Genomic DNA, 23,236 nt, shown 5'->3' with positions numbered 1-23,236 from the left:
AGTTCCCCAAGCACAGTAAATTGCATATGGTAAACATTAAACAATTATTTTTTGATTGAAAAAAGTAATGGTCTTGATCATCCTCAATGAGAGTATAATTTACTTGGGGAGATAAAATGAGCATATAACAATTAAGGAACAATTAGGGAGCAGTTAAGTGCTGTAGGAATTCAGAGAAACTACAAATATTTAATAAAACTAAAGTGACTGAACAACATAAAAGGTGAATAATAATTTAAAGCTGGTCCTTTGGGCAATGCACTAAACTACTCCACAACCAAGCACATTGATGGCTTCAGCATTAGTAAATATATTCAAAACAAAAGGCTGTCATTTGCTGGTTCATTCAAAGTACTAGCTCAGTGTACAACCATGATATATAAGTTCAGGCTGAGAAGTCAACAAGAGGATTGGTAGAAATGGAATGAGAAAAATAATGCTTATCCATATAGATGATATTTTTAAGCTACAATAAAAGGAATTTCCAAAAGAACTGATGCTAAAATAAAGCCAACAAATGTTTATTGAATATCCGGATCATAGACAGCAATGTATACTTTGGCACTGAGTGATATACATAATATTATAAGACACAGTCTTTGACCTCAAGCAAATTACAGTGCACTTGGGGAGACAAATACAGTGAGGACAGCATGGCTGTGAAGACCTACTTTCATGTTCACTTCTGACAAATATTTGCTGAGGGACTGGGCAAAACCTTTCAAGTTTCTATTATCTGAGACCTTATGTTACTGAAAAGGTGCTAACAGCCATTGGTTGAGAGAGTTTCCTTATCTGGGAGGTCCCGATATCAATGAAATCACAACTCTAGTTTCTATCTCTAATTCCTATCCACTGGGAGATAACAAATGACTTCAATAGCTCAAGGTACCAGTTGGTGAGCTTTCATAAAAGAACATGATTATTTGCCAAATGAATTATAGAAACAATAATTACTATAGGAGGTCAAAGGAAGTTGAGGTCTTTTCATGTTAGGATGCTTAAGGAAGGCTTTGAGGAAGAGGGTAGAGTTTGATTAGGTATTGAAGAATGGTTGCTACATTGAAGTAAAATAGCATATGCATTTTCAAAACTGTGAGATTAAAATTGGATATTAGATCATAAATCTACCCTACTTAACCTTTCCCTAATTTCTTTAATTCGTCAACATATTCCTCAAAAGGGGAGTCATTTACTCTAAAAGACTCAAACTCTTGTCTATGGTTAATCATATAAGAAGCGGCTTCCTGTCTGTGTCTGAGATGATTTTCCCTTTGAAACAGGATCACTATTCCCTGTGTGGGCAGGGCAATGTACAATGGCTAGGGAAGAAGGCAGTTTCAGGGCATCTAAGAGGTCCTTGATAAGGTCCCCATTGGCAATATTTACTTTGTAAGGGAAAAAAAAAAAAAGGAAATGGGTACCGAGTAAGTAGTACCTCATCATATTATTTTATGTATTATTTATATAAGTCCTGGCTATATAGTATTTGTAGAAGAGTTGATAATGTAGCAGGAGTTCATTTGAATTTGCCTCAACTTATACTGGTCATATTAAAAATAACATCTTAAATGTAAATATCAAAATTCGGACTAAATTAATCTAAAAAAATCCAACCCTTTTATGTCATATGCAATGTCCTCTGTCACACTAGCAAATGGGCCAGGAAGACTAAAAAGATGATATGTGTAAAACAGGAATAACATTTATAGCAACATTAGCTAGATTAAAAAGTGATTAGAGAAACACAGCCATAAAACAACTCCTGGAGCAGCAAAACCCACAAAAAGACGGGCTAAGATAATTTTCTAGCCAAAGATGGCTTAGAAGTTTGGCAGGAGGAGCCTACTGTACCAGGGTGGAAGTAGAGTCCAACCTGGCAGTCATGCCGACGCAGATCCAGCCTCAAGCAGGCTGCACCAGAGAAATTTACCCCCAAGCCTCCAAATCAGCTTCAGTGCCGGCATCATCTGAAACTAAGCTCATGGTCTGGTGAGAGGGCTGAGCGGTTGGCCAGGGGGGGAAGTCTATAGGAGTTTCTGCAGGAGCTGAGGGGGAATTTGGTTGTTCTACCCCAGCAGGGAACCAGGAAGAAATGTTGAGTGGCAGCCGCCCAGGTTGGAGAGGGGCACAGCCTTGGGGGAACTAACAACCACAGCAAACATAATTTTGTTGCTTGGTTAATTGGCAAGTTGGCCTGGAGTTATTTACAGAACAGAGTATAGGCTAGGCAAGTGAAGAACCTTCCCTATCTTAAATTGTACCACCTGGGACTCCTTGAAGCTTGGGACGGTGCAGGCTGGAAGCAGGGCCCCGGTTTAAGAAGGAGTTAAAAGTCAAGTAAAAGATGGGCAAGATGAGCAGACAGAGAAATGTGAACCATAGAAAGTTTCTTTAGTGACAAGGAAGATTGAGGTGTACCCTCAGAAGAGGATAGCAACGTCAGGGCTCCTACATCCAAAGCTTCCAAGAAAAATAGGAATTGGTCTCAGGCCATAGAGGCACTCAGAAAGGACTTTGAAGATAAAGTAAGAGAAGTAGAGGAAAAATTGGAAAGAGAAATGAGAGTGATACAGTAAAGTCATGAGAAAAAAGTCAACAGCTTGAAAAGCCAAATGGAAAAGCTCTCTGAAGAAGAAAAATGATAAGAAACATTGATTATTGCTTTGGTGACTAAAATGATTGCCAACTATGTCAAAATAATTTTTTCTTTTAGAATTTAGTACTACAAATTTGACCAGATGTATTATATTATTATTCCCCTTCAAAAATCAATGGATGTTATTTATATCTAAAGTCAAAGCTATGAGGGTGGCAAGTACTTGTAAGAAAGGACATAAAGTTACCGGAGTTCATGGGGTGTTCATGGATTCCAAAATTACAAGAAAAATAATTGTGGAATTCAAATTCTAAGATTTTGACAAGAAATCATAATAAACTATTTCTTTATAAGTACCCCTGGCTGATAGTGTAAAAGGAACTGCTCCAAGTTTGATGCTATTTAAACTAGGTGTGAGATACAGCATAGGGGAGTTGGGAAGACTCCAGTGCCAATTTTGCCTCTGACATACATTTGTTGTATGACCGTGGACAAGTCACGGCCTTTCAGTGCCCCAGGCAACTCCTTGTAGTTTCTGTTCAATTTTCAACCTGCATCTCATGAGGAATCCCTTATACAATTTTTCATTTTAAAAATAAATTGTGTCAGGACCCACTCCCCACTCATCCTCCAAAACCCAACAGTGAAGCTTGTCAGGGGCAAGGTTCACAGCATAATCACAGAATTCAGTTACTCCCCATGACATTCTTCTCTACCACATTTATACCATAGAATTCAAGAGATCTGCCTATGTTTAGAGCCCATACATTCATAAATCAATGTTACATTTAAAAACTACAATTTATTCAACCATTCTACAATTTGTGGATGTGCTCACCTTGTTTCCAGTTCTATGCTGCATCAAAAAGTAAATATTTTTATATACAAGGTTCCTTTCTCCCTTGCTTAAACCTCTTTGGGGAAAGGGGGCATATATCTAGCAGTAATAATGCAGGGTCAAGGGGAAGGCACAGTTTAATGAGACTTTGGAAGTATAGTGCCAAATGATTTTCCAGCTCAAACCAGTCAATAGGGGAAGATTGAATGTTGGAAAGGAGATGAGTGAGGGGGTTGGCAATGTGCTAGAGAAGCCAGGAAAACATCAGATCAAGGGCACATATAAATCCTTTCCTTGGCAGAGAAAACAGATGCAATTAAGAATTGAACAGCTCTTCCTTTCTCTCTTTTGTCAGTTGTCCACATTCCATCCACCTGAAGCAAATGCCCTACACTTTTCTGATCTTATTTTTCTCCAACAAGTTCAAAATCCTTTTTATTGTTCTTGTCCTTAGCTTCCCTCATCATCTTTAGCTCATCCTGAGTATTAGCATTCCTGACTCAAATTTTATAGGATTGTGACATGATTTTGTAGTCATTTATTCCTGGATTATCTTACCTATATTTATTTTTTATTATTTTTTATTATTTTTTTTTTTTAGTGCGGCAATTGGGGTTAAGTGACTTGCCCAGGGTCACACAGCTAGTAAGTGTTAAGTGTCTGAGGCCGAATTTGAACTCAGGTACTCCCGAATCCAGGGCCGGTGCTCTATCCACTGCACCATCTAGCTGCCCCACCTATATTTATTTTTAAAAACTAGGTTTTAGTTTTTAAACTCCCAAAAGTCCACATTGGTTTCATCAGAGAAACCCCATTTTCCTCTGCTCTAGAATTATTTCCCTTTGTGTCTTCAGAATTTCACTCTTGGGCATCTCCCACCCTTCTTAGACTGACTTCCTCTACAGCATCTTAGGCCTTAGGATCCCACCTAAGTGAAACCTTTGAAATCTGCTTTTCCCAAATTTAGAGTGCAAGTCAAACTATGCCTAGATTGCTACTCCTATCACAAACCATAGAAGGAGGAATGATCACTTACCCAGAATTCCTGTCATTTTCAGCCCTTTTAGTGAAAATCATTCAGATTAGAATTTCCCCTTGTTGGTTCCTCCCTCTCATTAAAATTTCTTCTCATTAATTATTAATTTTTGAAAAGTGAGCATCTCAACAAGCAGCAAAAAAGAGGATGAATTCTAGTAAAATTTAACATAATAGTAACAAAACTGTCCCCTCTGTTCTCTTCTGTTTTTAAAAAATATCATTGATATTCTTTTCTAAAAAGAAGAAACTTTTTATGCATCACTCTTGAATTCTTAAAAAATCTTCACCTGACTCTACCATCCTCCACAAATCCAGTACAGCTCAGATTAGAAGAGAAACAGTTAACTGGGGGAAAAAAATCTTTACATCAAGTTTCTTGATCATGGTTTGATTTACATATTCATCTATATTTACATATATCTTAAAAGAAACTGACTCAAATTTGTAAGAATGAGAACCATTTCCCAATGGTCAAAGGTATATATATATATATACACACACACACACATACACAAGTAATTCTCAAATTAAGAAACTGAATCTATACCCATATGAAAAAAAACTTCTAAAAATCACTAATCATTAGAAAAATGCAAATTAAAGCAACTGTGAGATTTCACCTTATCTCCATCATTGACAAAAAAGTAAAATGACAAACACTGGAAGGACCATAAGAAGACAGGAACACTGATGCAGTATTGGAGGAGCTATGAATTGGTTATGGCCATTCTGAAAAGCAGTTTGGAACTATGGTCAAAAGGGACTCTTCATGTCCTTTGATCCAGCAATACTAGACCTCTGCCTCAAAGAAATTAAAGAAAAAGGAAAAGGTCCTATATAAGCAAAAAATTTGTAACAGTTCTTTTTATGGTGACAAAGAAATGGAAACATTCCCTTCAAATGGCTGAACAAATTATTGTACAGTATAAGAATGTAATGGAACATTGTTGGCTGTAAGAAATGATGAAAGACAGTTTCAGAGAAACCTGGAAAGACTTCTATGAACTGACGCAAAGTGAAATGAGTAGAACCAGGAGAACAATTTACACTGTAATATCAATACTGCAAAAAGAAACAACTTTGAAAGATTTTGAAAGAACAACGATCAACCCCAATTCCAGAGCAAGATAATGAAGGATGCTATCCACCTCATGATGGAAAGAGGATATGGTCTAAATGTACAAGATGTTCCAGAAGTCATAGTGTAGTTTTAAGCTAAATGAAGTAAGATTTTTAGGACATCTTGCATATGCAGAATGAGACACATTTGGGAATTTTTGGGAAAAATGTGTTTTTATTGACCATGCTTATGTTTTACAAGCATTTAGGGAAAAATAAATACATAAAAATACATAAATAAATAATACATAATCAAACAAAAATGCATGATGAGGTAAAGGGAAAACATTAAAAAAAAACATTTCTCTGAGAAGGCTTAACCATATGCCAAAGGGGTCCATAATACAAAAAAGATAAAGAGCTCCAGACATACATGAAGCCTTTCCTGATCCCTCTGACTACTAATGTCTTCACTCACCACTTTTTAAAAATTGTCTATCATTTATTCTCTTTATGTTTATATGGAAATGTTGTTTCTCATGTAGGATATAAGCTCCTTGATAGCAGCATTTGCTTCATGGGTTTGGTTTTTTTGGTCTTTGTGCCCCCACTGTCTAGTATAGAGTAAATGCTTGCTGATTAACCGACTGAGTGAAAGGCTTTTCAATTAACCTTATTTCCATTTTGAATAGGCTTACTGAACCAGTAGATGAGGATGAAAATGCTGTGGATATACTTTACCTATATTTTAGCAAAGCTTTTGATAAAGTATGTCATACTATTTTTTGGAGAAGATGGAGAGGCACAGATTAGATAACACTACAGTTGAATAGATTCACAATGGTTCACGTCAGTGTGGTATGAAGTTTCTAGTGAAGAACCCTTGGGATCTGTGTTTGGCCTTGTGCTGATGAACATTTTTACCAAAGACTTGAATAAATGTATAGCTGGTAGTAGGCTCCTTAGATCTGCAGATAACAAAGCTGAGAGGGATAACTAACACACTGGAAAATATAGGCAAAATCCAGACAAGATCCTGCCAAGCCAGAACAATGGGCTGATGCTAGTAAGATGGAATTTGATAGGGACAATATGTAAAATCTTACCCTGCAGAATACTATTTAATAGTGATAAATACGTAAAATCTCACCCTGCGGAATACTATTTACAGGATATGGGTAGGCATGGGCCGGGGGCGGGGGGCAGGGGGGAGAGAGAGAGTGGTTGTTCTATAAAGGGTCTGGGGTTTTTCATGGATTGCAATTTCAATATGAGTCAGACATGCGATCTGTAGTTTTAAAAGCTAATGCAGTCTAGAGTTGCGTTAAGAAAGTCACAGATTCTAGGACTAGGAAGGGTACAGTCCTACTGTACTCAGACTACATTTGTGTTACTGTCATCATTATTGCATTCCATATTTAAGAGCAGGTCCAGAGGAGGGCAACAAAGCAAGTGAAGGGATCGCAGGATCACATACTTAGGGCTAGAAGGGACCTGAAGCTGAGAGTGGTTAAGTGACTTTTCCAGGGTCACACAGCTAGCAAGTATCTGAGGCAGAATTGAAACTAAGATCTTTCAGACTGTGAGTCTAGCACTCTATCTACTGTGCCACCAAAATACATTCGATTCCATGTCACATGAGCATGAGCTGAAGGAACTATAGATGTTTAGTTAGAAAAGGAAAGTCTAGGGGATAAGGGAAGGAAAAGGTACTTGGACATGAGTCTTTGAATATTTGAGGGGCTGTCATATGGAAGTGGGGGAGGGCTGGTTCTGCTTGGCCCCAGAGGACAGAACCAGGAAAAATGGACGCAAGATACAAAAAGGCAAATTTGGGGTTGATGTCAGGAAAACATCTTAATCATTAGAGTTGTCCAAAAGCATGAGACACCCTGAGAGGTGCTGGGTTCTTGATGTTCAAGCAAAAGCGGGTTGACAGTGGGAAATCCTTATATATAGCCTGGGATAGATAGTCACTGATGTTCCCATTAATTCTTAAATTCCATGATCCTGTCATATTGTAACTACCTATATTAATGAATATGCTCAGTTCCAAATCACTAATAGCAAATTTTCATCCTTTAAGGGTGGATTTGATTTTTAGAAACAGCCAGAAGTCATTTGGAGCTGTCAGGAGAATAATAGATAATATCATTTTTAGTTAAGATAAAAAATGAAGTATAATTATAAAACAATGAGAAGATCTTCACGAGGGCTTGTAAATTGGCTCCAAAGGCAATATAATATTAGTTGCCATTTATATAACACTATATAGTTTATAAAGTGTTTTTTTAAACAATTATGTGAAGGAAGGAGTACAAACTCATTTTACAAAGGAGGAAAACTTAGGGAGGTTCAATGATTTCTCTACAAAGAGGCAATAAGCATTTATATAGTACCTACTATGTGCCAGGCACTGTGTTAAGTGCTTTACAGATATCATTGAATTTGAGTCTCACAACAATTATGCTAAATATACCCGTCATAAAGTCAGCAGGAGAGGGAGCTGGCATTTTAACCCAAGTTTCTAGCTACCAGTTCTTTTCTCACTACACTGTATCACCTCTATAAAATAAAGTTAGAAACATTTTTCATCTATGCTTGTGAAATTTCAAAGATATGCTTGAATTCACCTTACTGATTGACCTACTTTCACAAAATATGAGTTATTTATAAATAGAAAACAAGTACTTAAAATAGCAACACTCAGATGGACTGAAATGAATAATATAGAGAAAAATGACAGTTAAAGAAAGAGAAAATTTTAGTGTCATCCTTACTTTAAAAAGAGAGCCAGCGTGGGGCAGCTAGGTGGCGCAGTGGATAGAGCACCCACCGGTCCTGGAGTCAGGAGTACCTGAGTTCAAATCCGGCCTCAGACACTTAACACTTACTAGCTGTGTGACCCTGGGCAAGTCACTTAACCCCAATTGCCTCACTAAAAAAAAAAAAAAAAAAAAAAAAAAAAAGAGAGCCAGCAGTACTGAAAACAAGAAATGACAGGTAATGTTAAGGCAAATGAAAAAGCAATAAAAACTGCAAAATCTTAGTAATGTGGGGCAATTTAATATTGGAACAAATAGCTCTCCATTCTGGAAAACCTCGAGTGTTGTCACTATTATTGCAGCACAAAAATGACAGCTCTAAATTATCAAGAAAAGGTTAATTTAATTTAGATTTAGTCTGTTTTGTTTAAGAATATAAAGAGATATGAATCATGTTTGAGAAAAAATTAATCTAAAATGATTTTTAAAAAAGCCTTGGTGTCAAAACAGTAATTCATTTATCCAGAAAAATCAATTCTAGCATCATGATTTTTTAATGACAGTGGATAAAAAAGGTGTTATTGTTATGCTTGATTAGTTGAGGACTAATAGGGAACATGTTAATAATCTCCAAATTCACAAAATGAATATCAAGAATTGTGCCCCAAGATACAGAATGGTAGGTGAAAAAGGAGACTCATTCATCTCTAAACTTTTTTGATTGTATATTCCTCTCAGTTAAAAAAAGTTGATCACGCACCTCTCTCTCTATTATTTTTCATATTATAATGCATAAAATGGACATTTTAGATGGATGACAAAGATGAAGTAAATATTTTTTATAAAACAAGGCTGGGAAGGTAGGGTAGGGCCAGCTTGTGAAGTACATTAAATGGGAAACAATATTTTATCACAGAGGTAATAGGAAACCATTAGATTTAATTGTGTAGGACTATGAGAGGTGATAAAAGCTTGGAGAGGAATTGTAGAGATAGAAATGATAAGACTGGACAATGGCTTGCATATATAGGGTGACTGAAAGTGCTGAAATGAGGATGGTATGGTGGTTCTTTCAACAGAAACAGAGGTGGGTTTAGGGGAGAAAAGAAAACATGATGAGCTATACAATGTATGAACCTAGCCAAACCTATCCCAAACTGCTCATCCCATGCAATTCATTCTATCCTACCTGAAAAGATGTGGGTGGATTCTTTCTTACTAGATTAGCCTAGAGGTACAGACCTTGAGGTATCCTGGAAAGCAGAGCATAGGGATGCTAGAAGGATATGTGGTAGGGAAAGAGAAGAGGGCTGGGGGAGTTCTTTTGATAACTGCCTAGCTGCTATAGTGGATATATACCTGCTCTCAAGGGACAATGCCAAGGGCAGAATGGTGGAAGCTGACAGCATGTATAGCTGGGAGAAGAGGCAGAGGTAGGGAATATTCAGCTATGTAGTTGTTTTAGAGACAAGTCCTCAACTGACTATCTCAGGGAAAGTGGGATGTGGCCCATCTTCCTTCCCTCCAATTGGTTGATCACACACCTCTTGGGGTAATGCCAGGTACCTCACTTTGGAGGTCACTGATCTATACGTACTATCCCAAAGAACACATTATGGAAACCTCAAAAAAGCATAAGAGAATATAATGTAAGGAACAATCCATGCATTCCCAGGGGAGATGAACTAGATGAATTTAATTGAACTTTCTTATCTCTAATTTCTGAGCCTCTAAGAATAACAACACGTTTCCAAGAATAACAACGAATTATTTCTTGGAACAGTGGGGACCCCTAAAGACTAGCTGTTGAAAACTTTTATAACCTCTGTTGAAATAAAGGCATTTGATCTATCTGCTGGAAATGCTGGTGACAGAAAACCTCAATATAAATCAATAAAACAGCCTTTTAAAAGTTCATTAGGGTAGGTGTTTAAAATGTGGCAAAGAATAAAGGATAAAAAATGGATGTAAGGAAGATTCCTAGCTTCTCTACTAGAATTCTAAGCAATGGTTCTAAATTACATGACATCTAATACATCATTTTTTTTTCATTAAGTGCCCAAGAGAAAAAAACAAAACAAAACAAAACACAAGAAATCTAACATCTGTATAGCATCCTCCCTCTGAGATCGTCAAAGTAACTAAATGGTGACTTGGGGGGACCTAGTTACAGAGACACCCTCATCTTCTAATTACTGCCCCTGGTGGAGCTCTCACAGGGCATCTCCTGCTCAAATGATAATGATACAAAATCTCTGCAATGGCCCTTTTATGGAATTGAAAGGGTAGGAAGGCAGGTCCTGGAATCATCTGGAGTGATGCTCCAGAGTGTTTGTAGTCTTGCTGACAGCCTAAGATAGGAGCTCCAGAACGGCTAGGAGACATCATCAGGCTTTGACCTTCACTTACACCAGCTTCACTCTATTGTTCCATTGAGCTGGACTCAAAGAGCCAAGGGACGGGCCAAATTCCTCTACATCTGCTTCTATTCTGAACCAGAAGCAAACTAAGAAAACCAGTCTCCCCGAGTGAGTGTTTATATCACAACACTCACAAAGTTTCTTGTGGAAATTATGTTTCTTCACTACTCTTCCTTGTAAAGAAGTGCACTACGAACAATACCCACAAACAAAATAACGAGTAGATGCTGAGGTAGTAATAGGTTAGAACACAATTGCCATCCTAGCTTGGATACTTGGTGAACTGGACGGTCTTAAGTGTCCAGTGTGAGGATTTTGAATAGATTTTTATAACGTAGGAAAAAGAAATAGCAAATCTGGAATGCTTTAAACATGTTGGTGATATGAGAATAGGAAGTTTGCACAGGGTCTGGACCATAGAATGCTTGGCTCCGAAGACTCTCTCTTGAGAAGGTAAATCCCTCAATATGATTACTTTTCTCTATCTTCTTCCTTTACTTTTCTTGTTCCTTTACTCCTTATCCTCTGACACAAAACATTTCTGCTAAGGTCCACCTAAAAAAACCTGCAGCAGGATGCTTTGAAATTCACAACTATACCTACTTTAGCAGGACAGAGAGATGGAATAAAGAAGGTCCACTTATCATGATCATTTATGAATAATAACATGTCTCTAGTTTTTTTAATAGGCCATTAATTGCGTAATTATCTGAAAGTTATTAATGCAAACATAACTTAAATGAGATATCATAATTTAGCTTATAAATGACATACATTACAAAGAAGGCAAGGGCAGTTTAAAATTTCAATGAAAGGAATAAAAAATTTCAATGAGTATAGAATTGGACATAAATTCATAAGAACATTATATACACATATATATTCATTATATAATGATTAGTTAATAATTAGAAAATTTAAGGACATAATACATATTTGGGAGAGAGACTACTTTTGTTTTTAAGGAACACAGAAAACCAATTACTTTGAAATACAGTTGTCAAAATATTAAAACAAACAAGTTCATAGATCTGAGATTAAGTAGTCCTATTTAACTAGAGGCACTTATATGTGACACAAAGGTAATGGGGAGTATTGAATAGAGTAGACATGGTCAGACCTGAACTTTAGGAAGATAATATTGGAGGCCATGTGGAGGATGAATTAAGGTATAGGGTGGCTTGGGGTACCAGTCAGCCCATCAACAAAACCTTTTATTAAGCATTGGGAATACAAATACAAGCAGAAAGACAGTCCTTGCCCTCAAAGAGCTTACATTCTAATACAAAAAGATAACAAATAAAAAAACTGAAAAGAAGTGGGGAGATGCGGAAGATAACAAGGTGTGCCAAGTATAGAGCAGGGGCATGATAGACAAAGTCCAGGAGGGTAGGCTGAAAAGGAATGAGACTTGGCTGGCCCAGATACACTCTTTTTCTTCTTCTTCTTCTTTTTTTTTTTTTTTGCAGGCAATAGGGGGTTAAGTGACTTGCCCAGGGTCACACAGCTAGTAAGTGTCAAGTGTCTGAGGCCAGATTTGAACTCAGGTACTCCTGAATCCAGGGCCGGTGCTTTAACCACTGTGCCATCTAGCTGCCTGCCCCCCCCCATACACTCTTTAAGTGGGGGTTCTGGAATGAGCTGAAAAAGTGCGGGATACTTTCAATGTGTAAATTCCAGGGCTGGAGAAAGCATCAGGATGAAGACGTTTCTAGGGCATGGTAGAAGGCCACTGCAACAGCCTTGGTAAGAGAAAATAAGAGCCTAAACCAAGGTGGTGTTTGCCTGAGTGCAGAGAAAGGACATATATAAGGAGATGAAGAGATAAAACTACAAGATTTAGTATTTGTGTACGTACACCCCCCCCACACACACATATACACACCAGAGTGGATGAGAAGGATGTTGCTGCCCTAGACAGTAAGTAACAGGGTAGTTCAGAAGAGGGATGAGCTTTAGGAAAAGATAATGTTTGTTTTGTTTTGGACATACTGAGTTTCAGGTGCCTGCAGTGCATTCAGTTTGAAATGTCCAACAGTTGTGATATATGGGAATGGAGTTCAGGAAAGAGACTAGGACTGGATATACTGATCTGGAAGTTAATTGTATAGAGACCATTGAACCCATGGAGGCTGATGAGGTGAAGGAGAAGAGTGCCCAGAACAGAGCTTGGGGAACACCAACATTTAGTAGACATGATACGGAGAACCAGGAGAGATGTATTATGAAAACCCAGCGGGAGGAAAGTATCTAGGAGAAGATGGTAGTCAGAGTGTAAAATGTTTAAAAAGATCAAGAATGATGAAAGATGATTAAAAAGTCATTCTATTTGGCCATTAAAAGATCACTGTAAACTCTGAAGAAGGTATTTCAATAAATAATGAGGTAGGTCAGAAGTGAAATTTTAGAAGATTTAGGAGAGAATGAGAGAAGAAGAAATAGAGTTACAGAGTGTAGGTAGCCTTTATAAGCAGTTTAGCCATAAAGGAGCTGAGAAATATTGATAGTGAGATGGTGCAATCTAGTGAAGGTTTTTGCTTTTGGTGGGGGCAGGGGGGGATTGAGGAGGTAGCAGAGAAGGGACAGGGAGAGACTAAAAATTAGACACAGATATGAGATGACAGTGTGAGCAATCTGCTGGAGAAAATAGGAGGGGACAGGAATGAGGATACATGTAGAGTAGTTGGCCTTGGTAAGGAGACTTCTACTTCTTCAGCAACTAAAATAGAAGATGAAATGGTAGAAGAATGATGCCAAGCGATTTTTAAATGAAGAAGGGAGTAGAGGAAGCTCTCAGCAAATAGCAATTGTCTTTTGGGGGCACGATTTGAGGCAAGATGAGAGAGGGGGGAAGAGGATACTGTGGGAAAAACAAAGAGAAAAGGTTTGGAGCAGCCTCTTTGGGGAGTAGGATAGATAATTAATCAGAGAGAAGTAAAAGTATTACCTTGCTGTAATTAGGGTCCAGTTGAAATTAGATAACAATTTTGTAGTGGACCTAATCAAGATAGTCACATGACTTCCCCCAACCCTGTTCAGCAGTGTGAGCAGGAGTGGAAGAGGCTAAGAGTGGGAATAATCCAGGGATACAATTTGATAAAGAAAGAAATAGTGTTAAAACAAGAAATCAATGGGTTGAAGAGTGGAAGATAACTGGTTCACTAGGGAGAATAGAGATCCTGATGAAGACAAAGAAAAAGTTTGGAAAGAAGAAAGCATACACAGGGAGAGAGGTGATGGAAGTAGAGTACTGGTGGGTAATGATCACTCTTTGATCTTTGATCTCTATTCCCTGTAATCTTAGTTTCTCCAAACTAATATTCCGAAAACACTGGCTGGTAGGAAGCACAGTAGATAGAGTACTGGGTGTGGACTCAGGAAAGCCTAAGTTCACCTCATGCCTCAGTTGCTTACTAGCTGTGTGACCCCTTACAGCCTCCATTTCCTCATCTGTAAATTAGGAATAGTAACTGTATGTACTCCACAGGATTTCTGTAAGGTTACAATGAAATAACATGTGGTGGAGTAAAGGAGCGGTAGGTCATGGGAGGTGAGCAGACTGAGGAAAGGGTCCTCAAAGGGAAAAGGTTGCTGGATATGGAGTCATAATATTTGGATTCTAGTTCTGACTTTGCCACTTACTGGCAATATGACTGGCAGCTAGGTGGTGCAGCGCACAGAGCACTGGCCCTGAGGTCAAGAGGGCCCAAGTTCAAATCTTACCTCAGACACTTAGTGGCTGTGTGACCCTGGGCAAGTCACTTAACCCCACTTGCCTTAAACATCTAGCACCATCTCCTGTCATCTTAATATGTGTCTTGCTACTGCACCCAGATGGCTTTGGAGGAGAGAGTGAGGCTAGTGACCTAATTGGTTTACCACACCAATCTATCTATCTTCAACATAGCTGGAAAAAGTGATTTTTTTCTTAAGTATGAATCTGACACCAAGATTCCCATATTCTGTAAACTCTACTGGGTCCTTTGTAATAAAATATAAGCTTCTCTTCAGATCTTAGAAACCTTCATAATTTAGCCCCAAGCTGTTTTTCTATTTTATTACCCATTTGTCTTCTTGCATACTTACAGTCTGCCCCACCTGGCCTTCCGGATCTTTCTCACCCATGACATTCCCTCTCCCATCTCTGAGTCTTGGCATACCCTCTCTTCACTTCTGCCTCAAAGAATCCCTGACTTCTTATAAGACTCAGCTCAAGCATTATCTCCTACACGAAGCTTTTCTTTATGCCTCCTTCCTCCCTAAAGGATTTTAGGCCTTCCCTCTCCAGTCTTTGGCCCTCTCCAACTCCTACCCTTATACCACAGATTCATCATTCATACAAAAACTCCCAATTCTTCATATTACTCATTGACCATGACCTACTTTCCCATCTTATATTAGCTACACACAGAGAGGGTCAGGTCCTAAATTTTGTTATCACACACAAATGTTCTCCACATCTATGTTCATGAACCATGAAAATTCTTTATCTAATCATAATCTGTTATCATTCCAACTTTCCCTTTATCTTGTAACTTCAAACCCCATCCTCCATCCCCACTGTGACCTTAGTCCCTCCACCCCTCATTCTTTCCCAGGACATGACTGGCTACACTCTCATCACTTCTCCAACTTGACCTCTTGGCAAACCAGTTCAACTCTACACTGTCTTTTTCTCTCAGGTTCCTTGATCCTATTGTTTTCTTCTTAAGTCTTTACAATCTGTCTTCCAAGCTCATCACTCAACTTGAAACTTCTCTCAAAAGTTATTAATTATTGCCTTTATTGCCAAGTTTAATGGTCTTTTCTCAATCCTCACACTTTTTGCCCTCTCTGTAGCCTCTGATACTGTAATCACTCTCTTCTCCTTGATATTCTCTGTGATCACACTTTGTCTCCTTTGCTAGATCTTTATCTAAAAACTATGACTGTCTCCCAAAGCTCTATCCTGAACCTTTGTCTCTTCTCCCTTTATACTATTTCACTTAGTGATCTCATCCACTCTTATGGTTTTGATTATCATCAGCCTGAAAAGATCCTTAGATCTATTTATCCAGCCCTAACCTCTCCTGACCGCCAATCTCCCATCTCCAGATACCTATTGAACATCTTGAACTGGATGTCTTATCGACATATCTAAAACTGAACTTATCTTTTCCTTCAAACCCTCCCATTTTTCTAATTTTCCTATTACTGTCAAGGGTACCACCATACTCCCAGTCACCCAGGCTTATAACCTACGTGTCTTATGCTTCATTCTGCATTCCCTCTCACACCCCATATGAAATCAATGGTTGAATCCAACTGTTTCTTTGTCCTATCTGTCACCTGTGACTACTTTTCTCCTCTGATACTGCCAGCACCCTGTTACAGGCCCTTATTACCTAATGTCTGGACTATGAAAAGAGCTTGCCGGTTGGTCTCCTGGCTTCAAGAGTCTCCTCCACTAATTTGTCAAATGGATTTCCTAAAGCACTGACCATATGGATCCCCTTCCACCATTCAATCAACTCCAGTGGTGCCCTATTACCTATATGATCAAATATAAACTCCTTTTTGGCTTTTGGTATTGTAGTTGTGATTTGGGGTGATGCTATTAGGATGAAAAGGTTATGTCAATAAGAGAGAAAAGTTCCATGACATATGGTAGCTCTTATATTATTTGGTTTATTAAGTGAAAAAGAATTATTTCAATATGTAGCTCAGTGAATCCAATGATCACATACATTGTATATACATTGTGTATATGTAGTTGTACTGCCTACCAGATCTGTCACAATGCCTTGCATGAGGCATAAGTAATTGTCAAAAGAATGTCACTGATGTGCTCCAAACTGGACTTGCTTCAGCCTATTTATTTTATTCCCAGAGTATCTGAAAGGAAAGTTAAATGTGGAAGCAGAGGCCATGTTATAACTCCCCTTCTAGAAAATCTGATGAGTGGTCAACCTGCATACATACAAACAACAACAACAACAACACCTCTAGAGGCCTATAATTTCTTCTAAATCTCATCTCTACTTCCATACAAAAGTGGAAAAAAAATTGCTAAAAATGAAACTATTTTCTTTGTGAGATTATATCCTTACAGGCTAAATGTCTGACATCTCATGGTTTTAGTTTAGCTTTTATGTAATTAAACTACCTACTATAAAATTCCATCAGTCGCTAGATACCCTATTAAGCTTCGTGCTTTCCATGAGCCTTAGATAATATATTTCTGACCTGAAACAACTGTACTGCTCATGTTGCTGCTTATCAGATATATAGTTTGGTCACAGATATAAAATGCTATTTAATTGTTTGGGATTATAGGCCATTCTGAAAATATTTACATCACTTGCCATGGGTATCCATGTTGCTTCACTTATCTGGCAGCATTAATTAAAGAAAACAAAAAGGTTGGAGCCAGACGGGATCATCAGATATTAACTGGACCAATGTTCTTTTTTTTATAGATGAGACAAATAAGGGTCGGAATGGCAGAAATGAACTGCCAAAGGTCACACAACAAATTAGTGGCAGAGTTGAGATAGGAATGAAAGTTTTTTGACTTCCAGGAGTTCCACTGGGAATACTTGGACAACTTTTTCCCCACTTAAATTTTCCAGGTAATTGAATGTTTATACTGTTAAATGTCCTTTTCTTTTGCAATTTTTGATGGAAATCTTTCTAAAATTTATTATGCATCTTAGAAAGAACTTTTGTTCCTTAATGATTGTGAATTATTATGCTGAACAATATTCATAGACTGTTGGAACTGGAAGGAGCATGATAAACCATCTAGTCTAAACTTCATGTTTTACAGATGAGGAAAACAAGGCCAGGAGCCATAAATTGTTATACTGTTATAACCTGGTGATTCCCTGAAGGGTCATTAAGATATGGAGGTCTTTGCCAATCTGCTAAATGCATTATTTGCCTATATAGTTCTTCTCTGTGCCTTTTACTTTTCTGATATTTTCATTCTTCTGCTCTCAGCTGTCAATTTCTGCCATTTTATTTTATAAACAATTGTCTGGACAAAGGTCTGAGAGTGATTCTGTCCCTTTTACAGTGAAAGATAGGTGTATTTTGTGATGGCTAATTGCAGTTCACAGATCTTTTTTGTATATTTCTAGGTTTGTAGTTTGGTTCTGAATGACTGAAGTTATCAGAAGTCTCCAATAAGATAAGTGGGTTATTAGGGGCAGCTAGGTGGCACAGTGGATAAAGCACGGGCCCTGCATTCAGGAGGACCTGAGTTCAAATCTAACCTCAGACACTTGACACTTACTAGCTTTGTGACCCTGGGCAAGCCACTTAACTCCAACTGCCTCACTAAAAAAAAAAAGATAAGTGGGTTATTATTACATCTCCAATAGACACATGAGTGGTTTATCACTTTTTTTCCCCATTTTTGGGGGTTTCACTTCCAAAATAAAACTAGTTTTCTGCAAACTTTGTTGTTGAACTATACATAACTCAGACTAGTACTGATTGAAAGGATCCAGACAGATAGGCATTAGGCTCCATATCTGATTGATTCTAAAGCTGATATGTTTTAGGGTGGGGGGCAGCCTTCTCCACATGGTGAATTCTATTTTTAAAGGTGAGAAGTCAACATTTTATCCTAGCACTCTTTCTCCTTCTCACTCCCTCAAATCCATAAACTGGCTCTACTTACCTCCAACGATCCTTGAAACAGGTGTATATACATACGCATATAAGCGCTCGCACACACACCATGTTCTGGTTTGTTTCACCATACTGATTTCTTTCTTAAGCAGAATGATATTAGCAAAGGTAGGAGGCAGGAAGAAGATTACTTTTTCAATGATTAAAAACTTAGAAATGGAAGTAGATAAAGAATGCTAAAGGAAGTGTTGAAATTATATACCAGTGTAACAGAAAAAGTAAGATGATCTTTTGAAAATAACCTTTTAGGGGGGCAGTTAGGTGGTGCAGTAGATAAAGCACCAGCCCTGGATTCAGGAGGACCTGAGTTCAAATCCAGCCTCAGACACTTGATACTTACTAGCTGTGTGACCCTGGGCAAGTCACTTAGCCTTCATTGCCCCACAAAATAATAATAATAAAATTAAATTAAAAATTAAAATGAAAGAAAATAATCTTTCAAAAACAAAAAATATATCTTCCAGAGCTTTAAATTTTCCTCCTACCTTGAGGAACAAATACTATACCTGTTTCTGGTCTTAAAATTTTTTAAGTTGTGAAAATATTAAAGGTATTAAGAAATGTTCCAGTCATAAACATGTCTTTGAGGGGCAAGAAGAAATGATGCTCTCTGGGAAACATGTTGATGATTCCTAACTAAAATAACACCAGTTTTACTGTGAAAATTCATTAACAAAGGCTAGGTTATTATAGTACTAGTATTAACATCTCACATTTACATAGGGATTTATTGTTTATAAAAGTACCTTCTCGGGGCAGCTAGGTGGCACAGTGGATAGAGCATCGGCCCTGGAGTCAGGAGTACCTGAGTTCAAATCCGGCCTCAGACACTTAACACTTACTAGCTGTGTGACCCTGGGCAAGTCACTTAACCCCAATTGCCCAAAGTACCTTCTCCACATCCCTGTGAGACAAACAGTGCACATATTGTGACTCCTTTTGTTCAGATGAGGAAAACTTAGTTTCAAAGGACTAATAAATGTCTGAATCAGGATTTAAATCCAGGTCTCTTGATCCCACTCCTTTATACCATTTTGCCTCTCAACTTATATATAAAAATCTATGCCACCAACTTGGCAACACTAAAAATGATCCCAATCTCTAACACATTCTTTTATAAGCAATAACAGCAGCAAAATACTACTAAAGACTCAAATAAACAATTGATTTTATTTTTGAATGCTAAAAATTTCTGCTTCATAGTACTGCTATCTGTCTGTCTTTCTGTCTATATAGTAGTAAAACAACGAAGTGGATTGAAATGACACGTTCTCTGCTATCAGGTCCCAGATGCCTTCTCATTCTAGAACTTCCCATAGGGCTTGTGGCCTTCTCATCCCAGAATATCCCTTTGTCCCTAAGGTCCCCTTCTGTTCCTCCTGGAATCTTTATTTTGAGGAGGGGCCCAGTTCCATTATTGTCCATTCCTCTCCTAGTTCTGATTCTCTAGACTTTACCACCATGCCCCAAAGCAGATAACTCACCTCACCTTACACCCCATTTCCAGCTCCCCTTTATGCGTGGTCTTCTCTCATTAAAATGTAAGCTCCTTGAGGGTTGGAGTAGTCTTTCTTTTTGTTTCTATTTCTATCCCTAGCATTTAGCACAATGACAAGTACTAAGTGATTAATAAATGCTTGTTGATTGATTGATATTTCTAAGGCCCACAAACAAGAAGACAACTGATTTTAAAGTTCAGGCCAATACCTAAAAATCAGTGAGTTGATTAAAATTTCCAGCCATAAAATTCTCCATGACCCAGTTTCTCTTTTGGTAGAACCAAAAAAAAAAAATTTCAGTGTAAAATAATTACTTAAAATTGAATCTGTCATAATAACAACTCATTTCTATATAGTTTTTTATAAGAATTACCCTTTGATGTTGGTGATATAAGAATTTTCATCCCCATTTTGAGGAAATTACAACTCAGAGAATGTCAGTGACTTGCCTAAGAATCATTCATCTGATAAATGTCAGACCCAGAACTTGAACCCAAGTTTCCAGGTCCATTATATCATACTGTTTCTGATCAATTCAGTTGGTTATTTTCTCCATAGGCATTCCTCCAGAACTTCATAATGGACAAACAGTTGTTTACAACATTAAAAATGGTTTAGGCAAAACAACTGACAAAGACTCAGAGAATTCTATTTTCCAGTCCAATTCTGTCCCAATTTACCACATGGCTTTGAAATCCTCACTGTTCTCTATCTATTCTAATTCTGTGAAACGATACCAGCAATCTGCCTCATAAAGTTGTGGTAGCAATGGCTAATTAAAATAATAAAACATAAACGTGCAAAGATGAAAAAAAAAGCACAAGTACAAAGAAACACTACTTTAATGTCATCAATTATTATAGTGATTCAGACATACCATAGGTCAAACAATGTCCCTTTAAACATAAAAGGTACATGCAGAGGTGACCTAGATATGATAAAGTTAACCTCTGAAGTTGGTAACTGTAATACTAGAAGGTAAAATGGGATTCTGCCTCAGTGATTCTTGAACATAGATTGTACTCCCTGCCTTCAAAAGTGGAAATAAGGGGGAGTTAAAGTAGTTTCAGAAAGCTGGTAAGGACTTACTGGTACTTTGAATGGTGAAGTATTTGCAGCATCCATGGGTTTCTCTGATGTGCTGGTCCCTGAGATGCTCCGTCTTCTTGGGGACCTTTCTGCTGGCACCTCTGAAAATGGCAGGGAAAAGAGCAAAAGTGAGAAGAAACTATCAATACTTTCCCCTTCTTTGATTAAAGTACAAAATATTTGTTTCTCGCAAATGCTTAAAAGCTGCATTCTTTGTCCATATAGTTTGTTCAGTGTTTGTACTATCGAGATTCTTGGTAAGATTAAACTGAGGCCAAAATTAGGCATATGGCTTTCTGTGATATTGTAAATCTATAACCAAATGTATATAAACTAGTTTCCTGTGAGTTGTGCTCAGTATACTAAACACATCATCTACATCTCCCAATGTATCAGTATGCTCTATCCATTTAGCAATGTAGGAGTTAAGTGAATCAAATGGAACTGCTGATAGCATGAGAAAAAAAGTCAAATCCAGCGATGAATATGATTTGATGATGTTTTGCAGAAAAGGTCAAAGTTCAGTATCATGCAGATAAAATGATTCACTAGAGTGCAAATCAAAAGACAAGAAGGCTGAAAGCATCAGCTTGGGTAAAATCACATATATGCCTATGCAGATGTAAAAATAGATCAGTTTCTGGTTCTCTCAATATGACCTTACTAAGATCTCGGACTGTGATATCCTAAATCTATGTAAACTGATTTAATAAACTCCAACCTTTTCAGAAGATATGATATCAAATTTAACTGAACTATAATGTACTAAGATGTACGATAATGTACTATCATTAGATTTTTTTGGTAATGATATATCTATGCACATATACACACACCCAAGAGAGATATACTTATTTATACCTTTATCACAACTGCTTCCCATCTCCAGTTCAACTGACAGACTTAAAGGAATCCAGCTTCTCAGATAACATTAGACTTTCTCAACATGGATAAGAAAAAAAAAATCACAGCCTAAAAACATTGTCCTGTGTTATCTTCTGGATCTTAAAAAAAGGGAGTAAACTCTTATTCCGGAGGCTGACATTTTGACTCCTGCTGTTCTCCCTTTAAAAGACAGATGCAGCTTAAACTTCCATTTCTGGCCTCCTGGCCCTTGGGATCCGTGCTACTTCCACTTAAGAGAAAGCCGGTTTTTCTCTTGCTCCCTCTCTCTCTGTTTCTTGCTCTTCCCCCTCCCTTTCTACAGCTTGCAGAGAACGCCGCGAGAAGAAACACACAGGACTGCAGCTATTCAATCAATCGTTCCAACTGCATATCCTCATTAGTTACTTTCAGGCTATTAAGATATCCAACTGCCAATGCTTCCCCAATTACAGAAAATTTCATTATATTATTCTGATCTGCTGCAATAACAAACATTTACTGAAATTTATGAGCAGTTGGTGCCAAGAAAACATCATTTCATACTGACACTGTAATGCACACAAATCAACACCCCTCCAGCCTCACTACTCCTGTCATCATCCCCCCGCCCCACTACTCCTTCCTCCTCCTCCCCTTGGGAAATCTTAACCAGTAACTTTTGGTATATTGGACACTGATTTCTCCACCACTATAAAATCTCTTCCCTAAACTATTATTAAAGCCCAGCTGAAGCCAAAATGCAAGATCCCTAATTTACAAACATATTAGATGCCTACAGAATGATTCTACAGTATTATAAAATTATGACCAACTGCAAGTCTTCCAAATTGCCACTAACCATCAGACATTAAATTGGAGTTAATACAGAGATCGACTTTCAAAATTCAGAATATGTAAAACAGACTTAGTAAAAAAAAATCTCTCTCTCTCTCTCTCTCTCTCTCTCTCTCTCTCTCTCTCTCTCTATATATATATATATATATATATATATATATATGTACTCAGTAAAGTAGATGACCAGTAAGCTCTGAAAAACAGAAGTGGATTTAGTGAAAATTTGTGGACATGGTGCAAAGCACTGGATATAAACATATCAGCTTGTCAAAGCACACTCAGAGTAAAATGAATCCCAGACTTCAGGACCATGACTCAGCCCACCACATTGGACAAGTGTAAGACAAACTAAGGAATTGGAAGTAGGGGAGTCGAGTTGGGGGTGGAGAAATCTCATAGAACTGATGTTTCCTGTGATAACTGCCTGAAATGGTAGATGATCTTTGGAAACAAATCATATTTAGTAGAAATCAAATATTAAGCTGATCTCTTGAGTATTCCTGGGGCAAAGTGAAGTTTCAGTTGAAGGCATG

At 37.7% G+C, this 23,236-nt stretch overlaps 1 protein-coding gene across 10 annotated transcripts in view; it reads right to left on the bottom strand.

Moving 5' to 3' along the window:
• Positions 1-23,236, bottom strand: part of RASAL2 (RAS protein activator like 2) — a 354,882-nt gene that overhangs the window by 67,764 nt on the left and 263,882 nt on the right. For 8 of the 10 annotated variants that reach the window (XM_044000631.1, XM_044000635.1, XM_044000632.1 and 5 more), the window contains one exon: positions 20,985-21,085. In XM_044000631.1, coding sequence (XP_043856566.1) covers positions 20,985-21,085 — 101 coding nt within the window. Of the gene's footprint in view, positions 1-20,984; positions 21,086-21,845; positions 22,371-23,236 lie in introns of those variants that run through there. The other 2 variants (XM_044000636.1, XM_044000637.1) reach the window with 2 other exon arrangements.

The sequence above is a fragment of the Dromiciops gliroides genome, chromosome 4 (genome assembly GCF_019393635.1).
Source record: "Dromiciops gliroides isolate mDroGli1 chromosome 4, mDroGli1.pri, whole genome shotgun sequence".
Classification (NCBI taxonomy): Eukaryota; Metazoa; Chordata; class Mammalia; order Microbiotheria; family Microbiotheriidae; genus Dromiciops; species Dromiciops gliroides.
Note: the sequence above shows the minus strand (reverse complement) of the source record. Positions and strands in the feature narration are given on the sequence as shown.